Genomic DNA, 19473 nt, shown 5'->3' with positions numbered 1-19473 from the left:
CATTTTTTAAATGCTTACTTTTTAACTGACACGTATTTCTACAAATATACAAATTCTGTAACGTAAGAAGCCAGTTTCTCTGTCAACAAAATTGCACAAATATCTATGTATGTAATTTGTCTGTCCTGAGAGCTAGTATTATTCCTATTGGCTAAGGAGGTTCCAGCAAGTCTAAATATTAAGATGAGACATTTTTGTTCCAATGACATATTCATTCCCTTTATTTAAAAATATCTCTTAAATTCTCTTCTTCCTCTAGAATGGATCTCTTTTTTTCATCCATTATATATGAAACAAAGTATGTTTGAGGCTTTTTCCCTTTACTCTCTTTAATATACTTTGCAGATGAAACATTTACCATGTATTACCATATCCCTTTGATTTTTAATAATGGCACCCTGAATAAATCTGAGAAAAAAGCCAATATATGGAATTATAAGTTGGATGGTCTAGGGTAGAAAAAAAAAAATCAATGAATTCACCTACTTCTACTCTGCTAACTTTTCTTTTGCCCATTCCGAAAAATTAATCATCTATCCTTCTGCATATGACAACAGAAAGAACTATTTAACCTTCTGCCTAGAGAAAAATATTTCAACAGATCATGTATTTGAACTATATGATTATATAGAAGCAAAATTTTACAAAGAAAGGAATGGATATTCTTTTCTATTAACCTTTTCTTTTTAGGAAACTAATATTGAAATATGGTGATAATGAGTATACTACAGTATTACTTTGATGACAAATGAAAAAAAAGGTACTGGTACTCTCATCAACAAATATCAATGATTTAAGGCAGATTGACTATTGGTGAGTGAGGAACTGAACGCAAACTAATAGTTTGAAAGATCTCGTATCTTGCATATACATAAAGCAAGATTCCAGAAAACACACAGGAAACAAATTTATTATTAAGTATATTTATAATGATATATTATTACTCATATTACATATTATTATAGTATTATATATGTTATTACTATGTTATTAATATATATTATTAAGTATATAAATATAATAAGAAAGTGAATACATATAGTTTTATTGCTTTTATTAATTGGAAATAAAGGAAAACCATGAGTATTTCGATAGCTACCCAGTATTTCCTAAAGACAAAAATATCCAAAAGTTTGCATAGGCAGACAAATGAAATTCTATAAAACAATGAATTTTCTAGGTATCTTACAAATTATAAGCAACCCTTGGCCTAACAATTGGTTTTAAAGAAGATATGTTTACCTGGTAAATGTTTTGGAAAACATAAAAAAGGTATTATCAAAGACCAAGCAAAGATCCAACACAGAAGAAATCCGATCCACCATGCCCCCAGCCATCGTGGATCATCTTCAGAGATACCTATGCTATGTGATAGAAAAACAAAATATATAAAAAAAAAGAAAAACAAAATATAAAAGTTAACTCTACCTTGTTCATTAAAATGCAGTTATGATAAGTATATACTTTGCAATTCAGCATATATATAGGGGAATAGTATTATAATATCCGACATTTAAACTGAGTCATTGCAATGAATCAGACAACAGACAGCAGGCATAAATGAGAGCTATAATGGCTTACAAAGCATTTCAAATGGCAATGTGACATAGAAATATAAAATATTTAATAGTAAATATAAGTATGCTAAATATCTGGAAGCATACATAGAATTTCTGAACATTCTTTACCTAACTTTGGCTAAGTTTTTCTTCTCTACTATACTGAATACATCTTATAGCAAATCACTGATCTGTGTTAAAAGTCCGTACACTGTGCTTCAATTAAGGCATTCATTTAAGCGTAAAATTTCTTTATTTAATTAATGTATTTATTAAAGTATAACTGACATACAATATTATATTAGTCTCAGGTATGTAATACAATGATGCATTATTTCTATATATCACGTTATGTATTTCTATATATTACAAAATGACCAACACATTACCTGTCACTGTATTTATAGAACTGTTTTTCTTGTTTTGAGAATTTGTAAGATTTACTCTAAACAACTTTCAAAAATGCAGTCCGATATTACTAACTATAGTTTCCATGTTGTATATTATACCCCATGACTTAATTATTTTAAAATTAGAAATTCGTAACTTTTGACTCCCATTACTCATTTCACCCATTCCCCTACCTACGGTAACCACAAATTTATTCTCTGTATCAATGAGCTTGTTTTTTGTTGTTGTTCACATGCTTTTTTAGATTCCACATACACATGAAATCATATAGTATTTGTCTTTCTCTGACTATAAAGTTCTTCTTAAAATAATTTATTAACAGTGTTGTACAATGATTCCCATATTTGTATATCAACCGGTTTCTCCCCAAACACACCAACCCTAAAACTCATGTAATTCTCCACTGAAATTAAAAACTTTTCTTAAAAACCCAGCTCTCTGTTTCAAGGACTTCCTTCATACATCTTTTATATACTATCTAAAATAGTAAACTGGGACTAACAGCTCAAAGAACAAATCACATATCTATAAACACATTTTCAGGGTGCCTGGGTGGCTCAGTAGGTTAAGCGTCTGACTTTGGCTCAGGTCATGGTCCCATAGTCTCGAGACGGAGCTCCACAGGGGGCTCCCTGCTCCATGGGGAGTCTGCTTCTCCCTTTCCCTCTGTCCCCCTCATTCCTAGGCTCTCTCTCTCAAATAAATAAAATATTTTTAAAAAATAAAGTATAACCACATTTTCTTATTCATTATGCCCAATCACATAGGAGTGTACAGTTTTAATTCCTAGTGGTAAAATGAAAAAATATGGTTTCACCAAAAGTTACTAACTTCTCTATATTCAGGAAAAAGAGAAGGTAACTTAGTGGTTAAAAGGAGGATTTTGTAGTCAAAAAGACCTGCTTGAATTCATGTCTTAGGCGACTTACTAACCTCTGTGTATCAATTACCTTATTGGATTATTAAAAGGATTAAGTTAAGGGGTATGTAAATTACGTAACATACAAAACCTATGTTATCTAGAAAATAGCATGGGATAAGTAAACATTACCTATTATTATCCTCTATGGCTACAGTTAAAACCATACACCTGTGATTCCTATGACCATATCAGAACTACTACAGAACTTAATCTGAGAATCATAGACTCTTGAGACTTTTCAGACTAGCCATACCCAGTTAATCTACTAAAAGCACAACTAATTTTATTTATTTTTTTTTTTAATTTTTATTTATTTATGATAGTCACACAGAGAGAGAGAGGCGCAGAGACAGAGGCAGAGGGAGAAGCAGGCTCCATGCACCAGGAGCCCGATATGGGATTCGATCCCGGGTCTCCAGGATCGCGCCCTGGGCCAAAGGCAGGCGCTAAACCGCTGCACCACCCTGGGATCCCTGGGTGGCGCAGCGGTTTAGCACAACTAATTTTAATTAAATTCTTCTTTCTGAAAAATGCATGGGATCCTAGATGTGTATTTTGAAAAATTTCACAGGTGACTTTTAATCATTCTTATTTATGAATAAATGCATTATACTAGGGGGTGGTATGGCATTAATTCATGAAGTAGTGCAGCTGAAACATTATGTAAAAATTGTGTGTGTTCAGTTTTGTTTCCTGAAAAACCCTCATTCTATCTGAAGAAATACTTTGAAAATGTTCTATGATATTAACATTATTAAAATAAAATAAATTTAAATAAAAGAAAAAGATATTGCCTTGCCTTTTTCCCATATCCACATCAATATACAAGGTTAGCAGCTGTCCTCCCAACACATAGCCAATAGCAGGGCCTAATATTGACATAGAATAGCCAATTCCTAGAAGAACAAAGACATTGAAAATGGTCAACTGTACAACTTCGTTATGAATGTCTTACAGTAGTGAAGAAATATTTTACTGTAGAAAAATTGAAATGATTAGAATTACAACAAAATTACACATATTTTCAATAAAAAATACAATTTGGTACCATTTGTTAAGTAAGGAGCTTAAAAATATTTTTAAAAACAAATATAACTATAAAATATATTTTAAATGTAAATATATATGTAATTCAATGTAAAAGTTGTTAGACTATAATAATAATTGCAATAAATCCAACAATTACATATTCATGGAAAGTTACATATGTTAAATAGCAACAGAAGTAGTACATCTGCTATTACCCTTCAGGGATGATGATAATAATTACTTTTTACAATTGTTATGTAAGAAAATAATGTGAAATGAGAAGTCTTTTCTACTCTGTACACATTCCAAATGCAATATGTATTTTGCACTACAGCAGCTGATTTTAAAACCTGGATGTGATGATTAGCCTGTTTCATAAAAGTAAGCCATTAATTTAAAGTCCCATACTTAGTGAATCTTCCATTTCCACTTGCAGCAGAATTAAATTGACCTTATTTCTCTCAGATATTTAAAATTTTGCCATGCGTTGTAACATTCAAATTTTTGCAAAAAATTATGCATATGTTAGTATCTTCATATATTACCACCTTCTGAATTTTTTATTAACTACTAAGATTTTCATTCACATACACAAAAGAATGAATATCATATCCAAAGCTAAGCATATGTCAACGGCAGAAATGATTTATGTCCTTGACTAAGTCTCCAATGTAGAGCTCATGCAAAATGATCTGAAAACATAAGAACTTTTGAAGGACCACGGAGTCAAAATTCTGAGGAGAAAGATCTAAAGAACTGGGACTGGTATTTTTCCTGAGTGTATTTGCTGATTCTACAAAATACACTGGGAAGGTTAGCAATCCTTGCTAGTCTCCAGGAAAGTAGGGAAACCAAAGTTACAGCCCAGGGTCTCTAACTTGGAAGTTATACCTTATAGACTTTGCCCACCTTACATTTTATGTTGGTACCAGGAGGCCATACTCTAAAAGTAACAGTGAGTTAGAAGTTAGACTTGCCCACAGAGTACGTACAGCTTTGCTTCAAATAAACTCCATCTGTGAAGTTAGATAAAGGGAATCTCAGATTCCAGGGTTCCCCAAATACATCAGAGATAGGGAATTTATGAAAAAACAAAAAGGAGGGTTTGGAGAAATACTGTCAAATAAAACACCTTTGTCAAAGTTAACATGAAAGATACATAGCAGATTACTCAGGACTAAATTGAGGATTACCAAACTGGAAAATCAATTAAGTCAGTATATATTTACCGAGAAGCACAAAAAAATAAAAACAAAGGATAAAAAAATACAGAAAAGAGTAATATATGAAGAATACATTTTTCAAAAAAAGGCTTAGCATACATGCAATGGGAGTCCTAAGAGAGGAGATAATAGGAAGATGTTATATTTGAATAAATAATCATAGGAAATATCCTAAAGTCAATAAAAATGTCAAAAAATATATTTATGAAGTCATATAAAATCCACAAAAGGTTAAATAAAAGGAATTTTGCACCTATACACGTGATACAAACTAAACTGATGAAAATCAAATGCAAAGAGAAAAATCTTAAAATGGCAAACATATAAGAAACAGTGGAAGTGAAAAGACAAAGGAAAAGTATTTTTAAAGTACTGAAAAAAAAAAATCACTGGCCAGCTAGTCATATGCCTAGTGAAAATATTCATCAGGGAAAGGGGTTAAAAAGAACATTTTTAGTTAAAGGATCCTAGAACATTTGTGATGATCAAGTATGTGGTAAAAGTACTGATTAACATTAGAATTTCATAAAATCATGTTTACGTATAAGGTCATTAGCAGATGAGAAGTAAAAGAGTATATACCCAGGAAGTTAATAGAGAGAAGAAATGAAATAATATTAAATTAGCCAAAAGAAAGAAAAAAAAGAGCAAGAAATAAGGACATAGAGTAAATAGAAAGCATAGGAAGCACATGTTAAGATGAAAGATTTAAACACAAAATGACATTAAATGAATTAAAAAGTTCAATGAAAGAAAAAAGATTGTTAACCCAAGGAAAGCATCAAAGAAGTAGAGGAATAAAGAGTGACTGCCTGGAAACATTTGTGAGGATAGAGATGTTGCATTAACCACTTTTTAAAATTTATTCTAAAAGGTAGCAAATTTTGACCTTTTTCATTTTGCCCATTTTTGCATTGTTATGAATACAGTGTATCTCATAGAAGAATGTATGCCACCAGTAATAGACACTGTTTTAAAAGAAAGAAAGAATGGAGGAAACATTTTGAAAGTGAGGGAAATAAAAATATATAAAAAGGAAGGATTTTGTGCAATAAAACCTAAATATCTGGTGAAAAACAGTAGTTATCTGAAAGTGAAAAAAATAAACGTATATAAGATACTCTGTTTGTATCTTCCTTAACAGAAAAATAAAATTAAGATAAGTTTCCCAGTTTTGTTACTTTTTTTGCCCTTTACTCTCAAAAACTACCATTTGATGACTTCCTACAGGATGGGAAAGAGTTAACACAGGCCTGTGACTGCTAACTTCAGAAAGACCTGTTGGCAAGGTTGGCCCTTAGCTGGCATTTGGGATTTATTGAACTGCCCAGAGGGAGGCCACCATTCCATAACTAATAAGGTTAGGGTGCCTACACTGTACAATGTGCTTTTGCTGACCCCTTGTATTCCTTTTAAGAATCTAGAACTTTGATATATGCAAGGCACAGGGTCCCTATATGATCAACCTCCAGTGAAATCCTTGGTCACTGAATCTCTAATGAACTTGTAGAAAATATTCCAAACTCATTGCTGGCAGGATCAATTGCTAGCTGTATGGCTCCACTAGGAGGAGCTAAATCTTGGAAGCTTGCACCCAGTTTTTGGCTGTACTTTGCCTAATGCACCTTATCCCCTGGCTGATTTTGCTTGGTATCATTTTGCTATAATAAATCATAGCTATGACCAAGATAATATCTAAGTCAGTCCTCCTACAGATTTATGGAATCTGGGATGGTCCTATGGGCCTCTACCCCACCAACTGTGTTTAAATAATTTTTGAGAAACTTCCTATTTTTGTGCTACTATGTTTTAGACAATTAGACAATTTTAGAATTGGAAAAAAAAAGCACTCTTAAATTAGTAAATACAAGAAAAATTGTACAGATTAGCTGTAACTTACAGGGAGAGGGAATCAGACCTTGCAGAGAGACTAAGGCAAAACGAGTAGAGAAAACAAGTAGAAGTGTAGTGGTTTTCACATTACAGAAGAGTCTAGGTAGATCTAGTGGTCTCTATTAGGGCTACATTGAACATATTTGACTTCCAGAGACTATGGCAATAATCCTTACTACAGACTGAATGCTTGTGTCCTCCCAAAATTCCATTGTTGAAACCTAATCCCTAATTGATGGTAGGAGGTGGGACCTTTGGAACTGATGACATCATGAGAGTGGAGACTTCATTAAATGAGATTAGTGTCCTTATAAGAAGATGCCCCAGAAAGTCCTCTCTTCCCATCTGTCATATGAGGACACAGGAAAAAAGATGAATGATTATGAAGTAGTAAGTGGGCCTCACCAGACAATGATCTGTGGGTAGATACCCTGATCTTGGACTTCTCAGTCTCCAGAGCTGTGAGAAATAAATGTCTGTTGTTTATAAGCCAAGCGGTCTACAATATTCTGTTAGAGAAGACTGGAGGAACTAAGACAGTCCTCTACATTAGAATAATAAACTATTAAAATGAAAACTGATAAAATGAAATGTGAAACACATTGATTTAACGGAAGGCCATGCATAACCTAGTGAGCTCTACCTCGCAAGAGTATTAGAGAAGGAATTTAAGAGAAACTAGAAACTTAGGTTACCAAACATTAGATTCCCTCCCCACCACAAGAATTGAGCCATATATAAAAAGAATTCATCTGAAATGAAAAACTCCACAGAATTTCTGGGTGGTTTATTTTGTTGACTCTAGTCAGGTCCATGTAGGATGTGGTAAATCAGGCGGAGTGGCACAGCTCGATCTCCCCACCCTGTGTAAATTAGCCTAGAATTCAAGTAATCTGGACAGCCTACTGCTTGGATGGCACTGCCAAGAAGGCTAGCATGCCCAGAACAGGAAACAGAGCAGGGTGTCAACCAAACTCATAACCACATTCAACTGAAGGACATGTGTCAGTAAATAATGAAACACAATGAAGAATATTGCTAGACCGAATATTTACTGGGAATCTAATGGAAATACCTAGGAAATTACAACTAACTTTTCAATAAGCATGCATTATGCTATGCTTTTACGTATAAATTAAAAAGCAATAAAATGAAATGATCCTGAAACATTGATACGTTAGGAAAGAGAAAACTTACCTATGTAGAGCGAAGACTTGTGTGTGGGCACAGAATCATCAATAAAAGCTGTTCCCAGAGTATAGAGAGGAGTTCCCCCAGTTCCCAGCAACAGTTGACCCAAGATGAAGACATACAAGTAGTTAGAAAGCGAAGAATTTGAAGAGGTACAACTGCTTCTATCCCTTGTTGTTATGCAAGTATCTTTGGGGGGGAAAAAAAGTAAATTGTGAATTTACAGAAATTTAGGTAACAATTGAAATATCTATTTTTATGAATTATACTTGCCTAACAGAACCTTATATTTCCTTCAATCATTTCTCTTTGATTAAACTATTCTTAAAACATAGACATTACTAAAGAAAATTTTAGAAATATTACCATGTTAAAATTTAGACAATGGAGAACAAAATTGAGAAACATTACTTTAACAATCAAAATTAACAAGTTTTGAGGATAAACTAACACAAACACGATTTGCTAGGGAAGGAGTTTTCAGATTGAGGGGAAAAAATCCAAAAAGTAGCCTTTATTTTTCTTTCCAAGTCATAAATATAGCATGACTACCATACCAAATTTATCAACCAATACCTTGAACACATGTGAAAAGTTTACTTAGGTTATAGGATATTTTGGTTAAAACAGTAATTTCTTAATATTCACTACAAAGCCATCATACTTGAAGTTCTGTCTAGTTATTTTTTGAAGTCAAATTATTTTATTAAGTTTATTTTTGAAGCAACCTTTGACTCTATATTCTTCCGAATATCATCAAAAGAAAAATGGTAATTTTTAGGTTTTTATTAAAATCTTTTTAAAAACCACACCCGAAGGCTAAATATTATAGTAAACCCATATTGCCTCAATTCACCTGATAATATTAATGAATAAAGATGCTTGTAAAATATATATTCACAGACCTTTCCCTTTGAAGCTAGAGTTTCCAGGAAACTGAATTTTAACAATAGCTTTAGCTGATTCAATTTTCATTTCCTTAATATCAGATCAAGATTTATTACTTCCTGAATGATGAGACGAGTAAGACCTCAAAGCACAAATCCTGAAGACTCTTAACTGGTCCATTGGTCATGCAATTTTTAGATGCAAATTTTATGCATATTTTTTTATTTAAAAACTTAAAATATGCCCTCTAATTTTGTACATATTCATATTAAAAGAGGTTGATGAATATTTTAGCAGATAATTTGTATTTATAACTGGGCTAAGTCTGTATTATTTGTCTTACACACCCAGCCATGTCAGACATTTGAATTGCAATTTTTAGCTTCAATATTCACTTTTTTGGAGGTAGTAGATTAGATTAAGAATTATCTCTTATTATTTGATATGTTGCAAAATTAAACATACTTACATGCATTTCTTTTTTTATTTCTTTTTTTTTAATAAAAGATTAATATCTTTTTGTAGTAATCCAGGAAATATCTTGACCATGTGAATATTCTGTGGGGTTTTGATGTTTATTGTTTCCCAAGGGAAGTAATCCATGGAGTAAATTTTAAATAGCACAGAACAAGAGAAATATAAAACTCAACTTTCCTCCTTCTTGTCTTCTCTACATGTTCTCCATGTAACTCAGATGGGGGTAATGACCACTGTTAACACTTCCTTTTATTTTTTTTCAGACATGTCACGCATTTACATGTTTTATATCCATTTACTTTTTTTACACAAGCATGGTCATACTGATGTAGGAATGAGTTAGGGGTGGGCAGGGCTAGACAGGGAAAGATAAGGGAAAGGCCCCAGAGTCAGGCTCCTACCCATCCCAGGAAAACAGAGATAAGACAATAAAAACAGAAAAAATAAATAAATAAATAAACTGGCTCCCTAGCTCCAAAATGTTAGGGAGTATCCTCCTTTAGTGGCTCCTAAGTAATCACAGAAATCCCAGATATGGGAAATATTATGGAGGAGATATTAACTCAGAGAGAAGGGAGCACCTTGTTTGGGTTCATGATATGTAGAAGGACATCTTGTATGTTACTATGAGAGTTACCAGTCCACCATGTTTGTTCTAAATATCCACCCTGATATTGACAGAAATTTACCAAGTTCCCCGAACAGTTTCCTATAAAAGACAGACCATAAAAGCCCTCAATGGCCACCCTGTCGGGACCCCTCTCACACCTGAGACCTTTCTCTGTATCTCTGCTTAATAAACTTCTATCACTTTGCTCTCTGTTGTCCATGAGATTCATTCTTCGACTCCATGAGACAAGAACCAAGCTCTCCAGTATCATTTTGTTTCCCAAACCCAGGACCACTCCCATCAAACTCTTTTAGTAACACACAGCAAAACCCGACGACACCTGTTGGTCAGCTTAAAGGTGAACAGCAGGGCTGCAGTCTTAAGACTCAGGTGAGAGGCTTCTGGAGAAAGGTTTGGTCAATCCTCCTTCCCCAAAGGAAGGGAATGTTGGCCTAACCCTAATCAGTTCCACTTTTCATTTTCTGGCTTTCTGAATCGGCTTTTCCCCACCTCAAGGACTTTGCTTACTGTGGGGCCATGCTTACCAATGGGATCTCAGGTATTGGAATAGAAATGTAGCAAAGGTGAGACAAGGAAAACTGAAATTGGCCAATGATCAGCCTGACTGATGAGGCACCCTGGGGCTAGAGATGCAAAGGAATCTACATGACCTATGGATGAGGGCTCATGCAACAGAGGTCTGAAGAGTAAGGTCATCTATAGGATTCCCTGCTAGCCTGATGTTCATCCCAACGGCACACATAAGGACTGGCAATCCAGCAAACGGAGCTGCCCTTCGGTTACCACTGGTGGCCTTGGAGTCGCTGAGACAGGTAAAAGGATGGAGACCGGCCCTGGGGGGGGGTCACACCCCGAGGGAAGCCTCATTCACAAGCAACACACGTGTCCCACTGACAGACTCTCAGTGTTTTGCTTGCTTCCTCAGCCTTCTAAAAGGAATATAACCAATCATCATATGGTTTCACTTATATGGGGAATATAAGAAATAGTGAAAGGGATTATAAGGGAAAGGAGGGAAAGTGAGTGGGGAAAAATTAGAGAGGGAGACAAACCATGAGAGACTCCTAACTCTGGGAAATGAACAAAGGGTTGCAGAGGGGAGGTGGGTGGGGAGATGGGATGACTGGGTGACGGGTACTGAGGAGGGTACTTGATGGGATGAGCACTGGGTGTTGTACTATATGCTGGCAAATCGAACCTCAATAAAAACAAATTTAAAAAATAAAAATATTTTAAAATTTCAAGTGAAAATATTTTAAATCCATATGATCCTGTTATTTTATATATATATATATATATATATATATATATATATATATATATATATATAGTCATCCCTGTCCCTCTCAAAAAAATAAATAAAATAAAAAGAATATCATCATTTAAATGATTTACCTCGCTAAGTTCTATGATTAGGTCAGGTTTTTTTCCCAGAAGATCCAGAGAAGGCAGGAGGATTAGGTGGCAGGTGGGTAAAAGTGGTCACTCCTGCTGGCCTGATCCCTCTTTATCCCAAGCCATTAGGCCACTCTATCGCCTTGGGTAGGCAGCAAACAAGGGACACGTTGGTTTAGGTAAGAGCTGACTTGTATGGACGGCTTCAGTGGTCACCTCTCTGTAACAGATTCAGGGTAAGAGATTCCAACCAGGATTCCAAGATGGGAAACAACCCATCCTCAGCAGAGACGCCTCTGGATTGTGCTCTGAAAAATCAGGAACGATTTTCACCTGACGCTGAAAACGAGAGGTATGGGGTAAAAGACTCCTGCCAGGATCGCAAGATGGGAAACAAACCATCCTCCGCAGGGACTTCTGTAGATCGGTATTGCAAAATTGATTGTTTTCCCCTTGTAAAAGTGTTCTAATGTTTTCCACGGGTTAAAGTCGGCAGGTTCCTCAACGCAAGCTAAAATAAGGTGTGACCTTCACAGCAAGGCATGGTCTCTTCTTCAGTTCCCAAGGACTCTCTCCCTTGGGTCCTTGCCTTTTAACTCACTAGAAACAATTTGGATTGCAAAATTTAAGGAAGGACTGATCTCCTGTTGCACTTGCATGGCCTCAGTGGTACCCATCAGCTAGATCTTCGGGCAGGCACCAGGACCCCCACCTAAGGGCCTCTAGCAGAATGTGTTTGCCTGGGCATGTGGCTAGCAAACTGCCTCCTGACATGTTGGATAATTATCTAAATAGGTCCCCGAATAAACCCAGGCCACTGGAGGAAACACAGGCCCTCCCTCCAGAGGGGATGCTGACTCCCTCACTGCTCCTCCCAATATAGGCTACTCTTAGGGGTACATGGGGAGCTCCTCCCTCATACATTTCCCAGGTTAATGGTGATAACAGGAGCTACCTGTGGTTAGTCTACCTCAGGACGGGGACTTTAAGGAATATTCCCAAGCAGATGCCAAAACTCTCTCTGTTTTGGGGAAATTCCCGGTCTTCTCTGGCCTCACATGGACCACCTCATTCCACTTGGTGGAAAATCATGGCGTTGGCTCATCTATCCAAATGGATGAGCTTTAGAACTGGGAATCCTTTTCCTCAGCTCAGCCTTCTAGCTGCACTTTGCCTCTTCTGTCCCCCCTCCCTCTGCTCCTGTTTCTATGCTCCTGGCCTGCATACACCACTCACTTCAGATTTCCCCACCAGTGTCACAGGTAAAACCTGCCCATGGGGTCGCACTGACTTTAAGTGTGGGCCCTGGTGAAACATATTCAGTTTTTAAAGCTAAAGTTCGTTGGGTTTAAAATAGGCATCTTTAAAGTTATCAGTATTAAGTATGAAACTTTTATTCTATCAAGGTTTGATAAAGGTCACATAAGCTCGGGTTATGTGTTGCAATTTGTCAGCAAAAGATAACTTAAAATGATGGTTTTCATGGGTAATTGTTAAGATAGCTTTCAAAGGTTTTGGTAACCTACTACTTTAAAGTTTTGCTTTTATGGTAAATGAGATTGAATTCATTGGACATTTAGGTCTTTTCAAAATAGGATATAGTGCTAACACTTTAGTTACTAAACACAGGTTTGTGCTTTTGACTTATTGCAGAGAAATTAAGGATATTTGAATCTGTTGGTAAATGTGCTTTGTGCTTGATAAGTTCATTAGTTTGTCTTAGTTTTGGTATAACAGTTCAAGTGGTTACTACTTAGTTTTCACTGGAAACTAAGGTTTCTGCTAAATGTAATTAAGACTGATGGAAAATAAAGGAAAATCTCTGTATGTAGAAAGGTTGGAGAAATGTAAGAAACATATAAGAGATGGGAACGCGTTTTTGAGAAAGGTAAAGGAAGGTAATTTTGTCCTAAATAAGACTGGTTGTTTGAGAAGAAATAACTTGGGACAAAATCTGTATGCACAAGAAAGTTGTAGGTTTATGAAGGGTAATCTTTGGAAAGGAATTTTAAGTGCGGATAAGATTGAAATTGAATTGAATTTTAAGTGTGGATAAGATTGAAATGAATGGTTTTAAAAGTACACAGGTATAAGATAAAGTGCTTTCTCTCTGTTAAAAAGACAAGTTTTCTTAAATTGCTCAGCTCTTGATAAGAAAATGTAAGCAGTTGTTTTCTCTTTGCCAACCCAGAAACACCAGTTTCTATGTTTTGCCTCTATCAGCACTTTAACATCCCTAATCCTATTCAGGCATGTGCTTTAAAACTTTCTAAGGTTTTAACAAATGTCCCAAGATTTAAATTGGAAATGGAATCTTTTACTCATTAGGCCTTTTATTTGATATGTTAAGTTACTCTGAAAGTAACTGTTAAACCAATCATAAGCCTTAGGTTATATTTGGGCAAATGCTCTAACTATTCCAGAGATGCAATTCCTACAGTTTTAATATGTTTTAATATAAGGTCATCCCATGATATTTAGACCATTGAAGTGTTATATGTTACAATTAACTTGAGTTTCCTTGTCAAGTGCATCATGACTATTAACTATGTCCATTTCTAAGTTTTTGTCATTTATCATTGTTCTCATGCTCTTGGAAAATGAATTTCATCTTCAAGGAGGTTCATATAAAGGATCTTTAGGATGAATATACATTTTAATACCTTTAAGATCAAAGCTGAAATGGCTAAGGATTTCCAGAACTAAAATTGCACTCAAATTAAACAAGAATAGTAACATGGGACTAAATAAACCAAAAGGATGATTATAGTTTTGTGACTCTTGTTTGAAACACTACTGGTTCTCTAATGTTTGCTCTCCTAGTTTAAAACTTTCCCTTAAGATATCTGATTTACATAAATATGAGAAAGTATTTATTTGTAAACATTCAAGTGTTAACTTTTCTCTCTACGTGAACCCTCTGAAATCCAAAAGGTCTCCGTAAGTATTCTTTCTTCCATGGCAACATAGTCATTTTAAGTTCAATAAGAATCTGTTTTTGTAACAGGACACCTTTGGAAGTATTGGTTATTTTACCAAGGCTTTGACTGGAATGTCATATTTGAGAGACAAACATAGACTCAAATATGACTAAACAGCTCTAGGGAACTGAGGTTGACTTCATGAAACCTGAAGCCATAAAACTACTTGGAAATGTTGGCCGGGTACCTTGCTTACGGAGTTACCAGCAGCCTCACCAGGTGAGTAAAGAATGTCACTCCCTGGAAGGTGCAGGAACCTCAGGATACTTTGGGGACCTCACGAAGAGGAATCTGCCCAAATCTACAGGTATTGTAGGTAGGTCTGATGGCAAGTACTTGGCTTGGCTTCTGGCCTTGGAGGACTACTAAAAATTCAACCTAAAGATTCCTTATAAAAAATTCCAGCAAAGCAGATTCTAAAAGATCGGTACGATCAATCATTATTCTGCTGAGCTTATGTAAATAATTAAGCAAGTCTGTTAAAACTGCTCTTGTTTTGCAGACAGGTCAGTCCTGACATGGCTACTTCTGATTAAAAATGAAGGTTATTAGAGAGAGAAACTGTCTCAATAACACATCTCTGGATGTTCAATTATAACTCTGATCATTTTAAGTGAATGTTTGCCAAAGCTAGACTACTTGAGGTAAACTTCAGAGAAATAGCTTTTCTATTTCTGCACAATAGCTCAGGTGTAGATAATCTTTATGGCTTTTATTCTATGGGAATACTAGGATCCCATGGGTTTATGATTAAACAAAAATGGAATCCCTGGGGCGGCCCTGGTGACGCAGTGATTTAGTGCCGCCTGCAGCCCGGGGTGTGATCCTGGAGACCCAGGATCGAGTCCCACGTGGGGCTTCCTGCATGGAGCCTGCTTCTCCCTCTGCCTGTGTCTCTGCCTCTCTCTCTCTCTGTCGCTCATGAATAAATAAAATCTTTTAAAAAATCTTTAAAAAAAATGGAATCTCTCAGCAATTGTATATACAGCTAGCACTTTGACCAATTATATATGGCTGGGATGACAAAATCGTTCCTTTAAAGCCAGAACATACTGCACTGCATGGGGTTAACTATGGACTTGTGAAGATAATGGATGATCTCACTTTATGACTGGATTGGATGATGTACTTGGGGATGCCTTTATTTCTTGACAAGTGTTCTCCTACTTGCAAGTGATTCGTTGTAATTATAATACTGTTCAGGCTAGACCTCAAATCAAGAGGGCTTTTTGATGGTTTTCTCCTTTAGTCATATTTATCCTAGAAGCCACCTCTACTGAGATACAACTGCAAACAAGGGATATAGCCAAGCATACAATGGCCCTCCTGGTAAAAAGAACCTCAAAGCTCACTATGGGACTTGCAGGACTTTAAATAGGAGGACTGCAATATAAAATAAGCAAAACTTATTTTGCTTGCTAAGCAGGGCTCTAAATAATACTTGCCAGGCACTGGATACACTCAACCAAAAATTAAATGAAGTCAGTGAAGGACTTCTCAAGGACCACACTACTATTGACTGTCTATCGCTACACCATTTGGGGTGTGAGGAGTTTCCTCACATGTTGTTTTAAAATTACAGATAACTCTTCCAAGGTGTTCCAATTAATTGGGGGACATTTGTGATACATTAAAAGGATAAAAAGTATCTACTTTTTTGTTGATCTCTTCAACAAAATTGGTAATTGAAGATCTTAAGTAACGTAATCATAACTTGTTTTATGTTTATCCTTTTGCAAGTGGTGAATTGTTGGATTTTATCTTTTCCTCTGTGTTTGTTGGTGCCTATGTCACTTCATGCCTTCTAACATCTCTCAAGAGCCATTCTGTGGACCTCTTGACCAACCCCTGAGAATAACTCCCGTCTATGCCACCCCTTTTCAGCCTGAAGCGGCCAGAGCGGTCATCATCCCATTCCCTAAGGACAGTGAGGGTTACTATTCCAGGGGGAGGAATAATGTAGGAAGGAGTTAGGGGTAGATGGGGCTAAGCAGGGAAAGATAAGGGAAAGGTCCCACAGTCAGGCTCCTACCCATCCCAGGAAAACAGAGATAAGACAGTAAAAACAGAAAAAATAAACCTGGCTCCATAGCTCCAAAGTGTTAGGAAGTATCCCCCTTTAGTGGCTCCTAAGTAATCACAAAAATCCTAGATGTAGAGAAATATTATGGAGGAGATGTTACCCAGAGAAAAGGGAGCACCTTGTTTGGGCTCATGATATTCAGAAGGACATCTTGTTATTCTGAGAGTTACCAGTCCACCAAGTTTGTTCTAGATATCCATCCTGATATTAACAGAAATTTACCAAGTTCCTTGGTCACTTTCCTACAAAAGACCATAAAAGCCCTCAGTGGCCACCCTGTCGGGACCCCTCTCACGCCTGAGACCTTTCTCTGTATCTCTGCTTAATAAACTTCTATCGCTTTGCTCACTCTCTGTTGTCTACGAGATTCATTCTTCGACTCCGTGAGACAAGAACCAAGCTCTCCCATATCAATACTAAACATACTATCCTTAAACCCAACAACTTCCAGTTTTCACTGTGTCCTGAACATCTTTGATGTTGGAATTTCACTGTATTTCAATTTCTTTCTTGGCACCGCCATACATTTCACAGCAAAAATGTCTTATGATTTACTTATTAATACACAACTTATATTTGATCATTAATATCATAAGGTTTATCATTATCATATGTACATATATTTAGGTCATTACAAACATGTTGTGATAAGAACTTTTAAAATTTCCTTAGTATATTTATGCAAGCTTATCTATGGTACAATTTCTAAAAAGTGGAACCAATGGGTCAAAGTGTATAAATATTTATATTTTGTTCCTGCCAGACTGCCTTATTAATAAGCTAAACAACTATGCAATCACACCAGGAACACAGAACTCTGCATAATTAAATTAAATTACTTCTAATCACTCTGGTTCAAAATATAGGCACACTCATGTGTACATTCATATGAGCATTTTTTTTAATTCAAGTTTTTAGGGTCATGAATACAATTAAGCATTTCTTATGTGTTTATTGCCACTTACATATACTTTCTGTTAATTTTTCAGATTTACTTCATAGGTTCTGATTTTGATATCTGACTTACAAAAGTCTTCCCTTCTCCAAGATTACATATAAATTAACATGATTTTATAAAAACATTTTTCTTACTTTACAAATGCTCCTAGAACAATGAAAGAGTTGGGGTGCCAATCCCTGCACAGTCAAAAATACATGTATAACTTTTGTCTCCCCTAAAACTGAACTACTTATAACCTGCTTTTGACAAGAATCCTTACTGATAAACAGCTGGTTAACAGCTGGTTTTTTTGTATGTTACGTGTATTATATAATACATTTTTACAATAAAGTAAGCTAGAGAAAAGAAAATGTTAAAGTCACAAAGAAAATATATTTGCAGTACTGTACTATATCGGGGAAAAAATCTGTATATATAAGTTGACCCACACAACTCAAACTCATGTTTTTGTTTTTCAACTGTATGTTTAATTCATATGTAATATAGTTTAGTGGGAAAACACTGGGATGCAGCCTTCTGTTGGATTAACCAAAGAGCATCTTTTATTAAATTTCTTGAGCATGAGTTTATTTTTGGGTATTCAGTCATATGTCATTGATCTTTATAGTCCTTCTCTGGCTCAAATCTCTTGTAATTACTTATAACAGTTAACACCATATCATTTTTCCCAAGTAAACAAGGCCTAAGATCTACTTATGAAAACTACTGTATCCAATATATTACTCTGTGTATTATTTCTGAGTAATTTCTTTCTATTGCTTTTCTTAGAATTGATCAAAAGAAATAACATATCAAGCCACAGAAAGGCTCGGGTGAACCTTAAATATATATTACTAAGTGAAAGAATCCAGCCTGGGGAGGTGGGGTTAAGACCACATAGTAGGAGGAGGACCCTATGCTTGCCTCCTCCCTGGGACACAGCTAGATAAATATCAATTCTGAATACCCAAGAAATCAATCTGAGGACTGAGAGAATGAACTGTACAACTAAAGGGAGAGAAGAGGCCACAAGGTGGAAGATAGGAGGTTCAGAGATGAGACCTGAGCTGGGGATGAAAAGGATCACAGGTGTTGCACAGGGGAGGGAGCCCTGATCATGGAGAATGAAGGGTGGGGGGGAGAGACAGTGCAAGTGCACACAGCATTCGGGGGATCACACTTCCCCAAAAACAATAACTGAGAAAATGAGAGGGGCTAATCATTGTGAGTTTTTACAATGAGTGGAACTCAAAAACTGGAATTTTAGAAATCCTTGCTATGGTCAGTGTAGACTGGGGCAGGCATAGTGGTGCTCCTGTGGGAGAGGGCAGGGGCCTGGGAGCAGACAGCATGAAATGGGGATCCCCTGGGACACAGTGGACACAGTCCCCCTCTCAGGGGACAAAGGAGCTGGTGGGCACCATTGTGCTGCCCAGTTCCTTAGCATAGGGGCAGAGACATGCCTGCTGAAAGCAGCTAACCTGAATACCAGCCTTTTGCTGTGCTTTACTCTGAACTCCAAGTTCCTGTGAATTGGTGTGACCGCCCTTCTGGGACAAACTGACACCAGCCACAGGATGGTAAGACCCTCGCTCAGAAGCCCAGCATGGTCTGTGCTGAGTCAGGTCCCTAAAGTTTGGACTTTTGAAATGCAGCTGGCATGCCTGAGATAAAACACAAGTGCACTGTGCTGCTGGGAGGGCAGACAGTCTGGACACAGGCAGGATGGAGGCAGGGATCTGAGAGATGCCTGGGACACATGAGGGGAGATTGTTCACTCTTTTGTGAGGACTTCCTGAACAGCACTGGGCACAAACTCTCCTCCGGAGACCAGGGAGGGGGCTGGCTCC

At 36.4% G+C, this 19473-nt stretch overlaps 1 protein-coding gene across 1 annotated transcript in view; it reads right to left on the bottom strand.

Moving 5' to 3' along the window:
* SLCO4C1 (solute carrier organic anion transporter family member 4C1) overlaps nucleotides 1-19473 on the bottom strand; it is a 76179-nt gene that overhangs the window by 24259 nt on the left and 32447 nt on the right. The window contains exons 3-5 of the mRNA XM_025437890.3: nucleotides 8235-8417; nucleotides 3692-3788; nucleotides 1243-1364 (exon numbers count right to left, since the gene is read on the bottom strand). Coding sequence (XP_025293675.3) covers nucleotides 1243-1364; nucleotides 3692-3788; nucleotides 8235-8417 — 402 coding nt within the window. The remainder of the gene's footprint in view (nucleotides 1-1242; nucleotides 1365-3691; nucleotides 3789-8234; nucleotides 8418-19473) is intronic.

Source organism: Canis lupus, chromosome 3 (genome assembly GCF_003254725.2).
Source record: "Canis lupus dingo isolate Sandy chromosome 3, ASM325472v2, whole genome shotgun sequence".
Taxonomy (NCBI): domain Eukaryota; kingdom Metazoa; phylum Chordata; class Mammalia; order Carnivora; family Canidae; genus Canis; species Canis lupus.
Note: the sequence above shows the minus strand (reverse complement) of the source record. Positions and strands in the feature narration are given on the sequence as shown.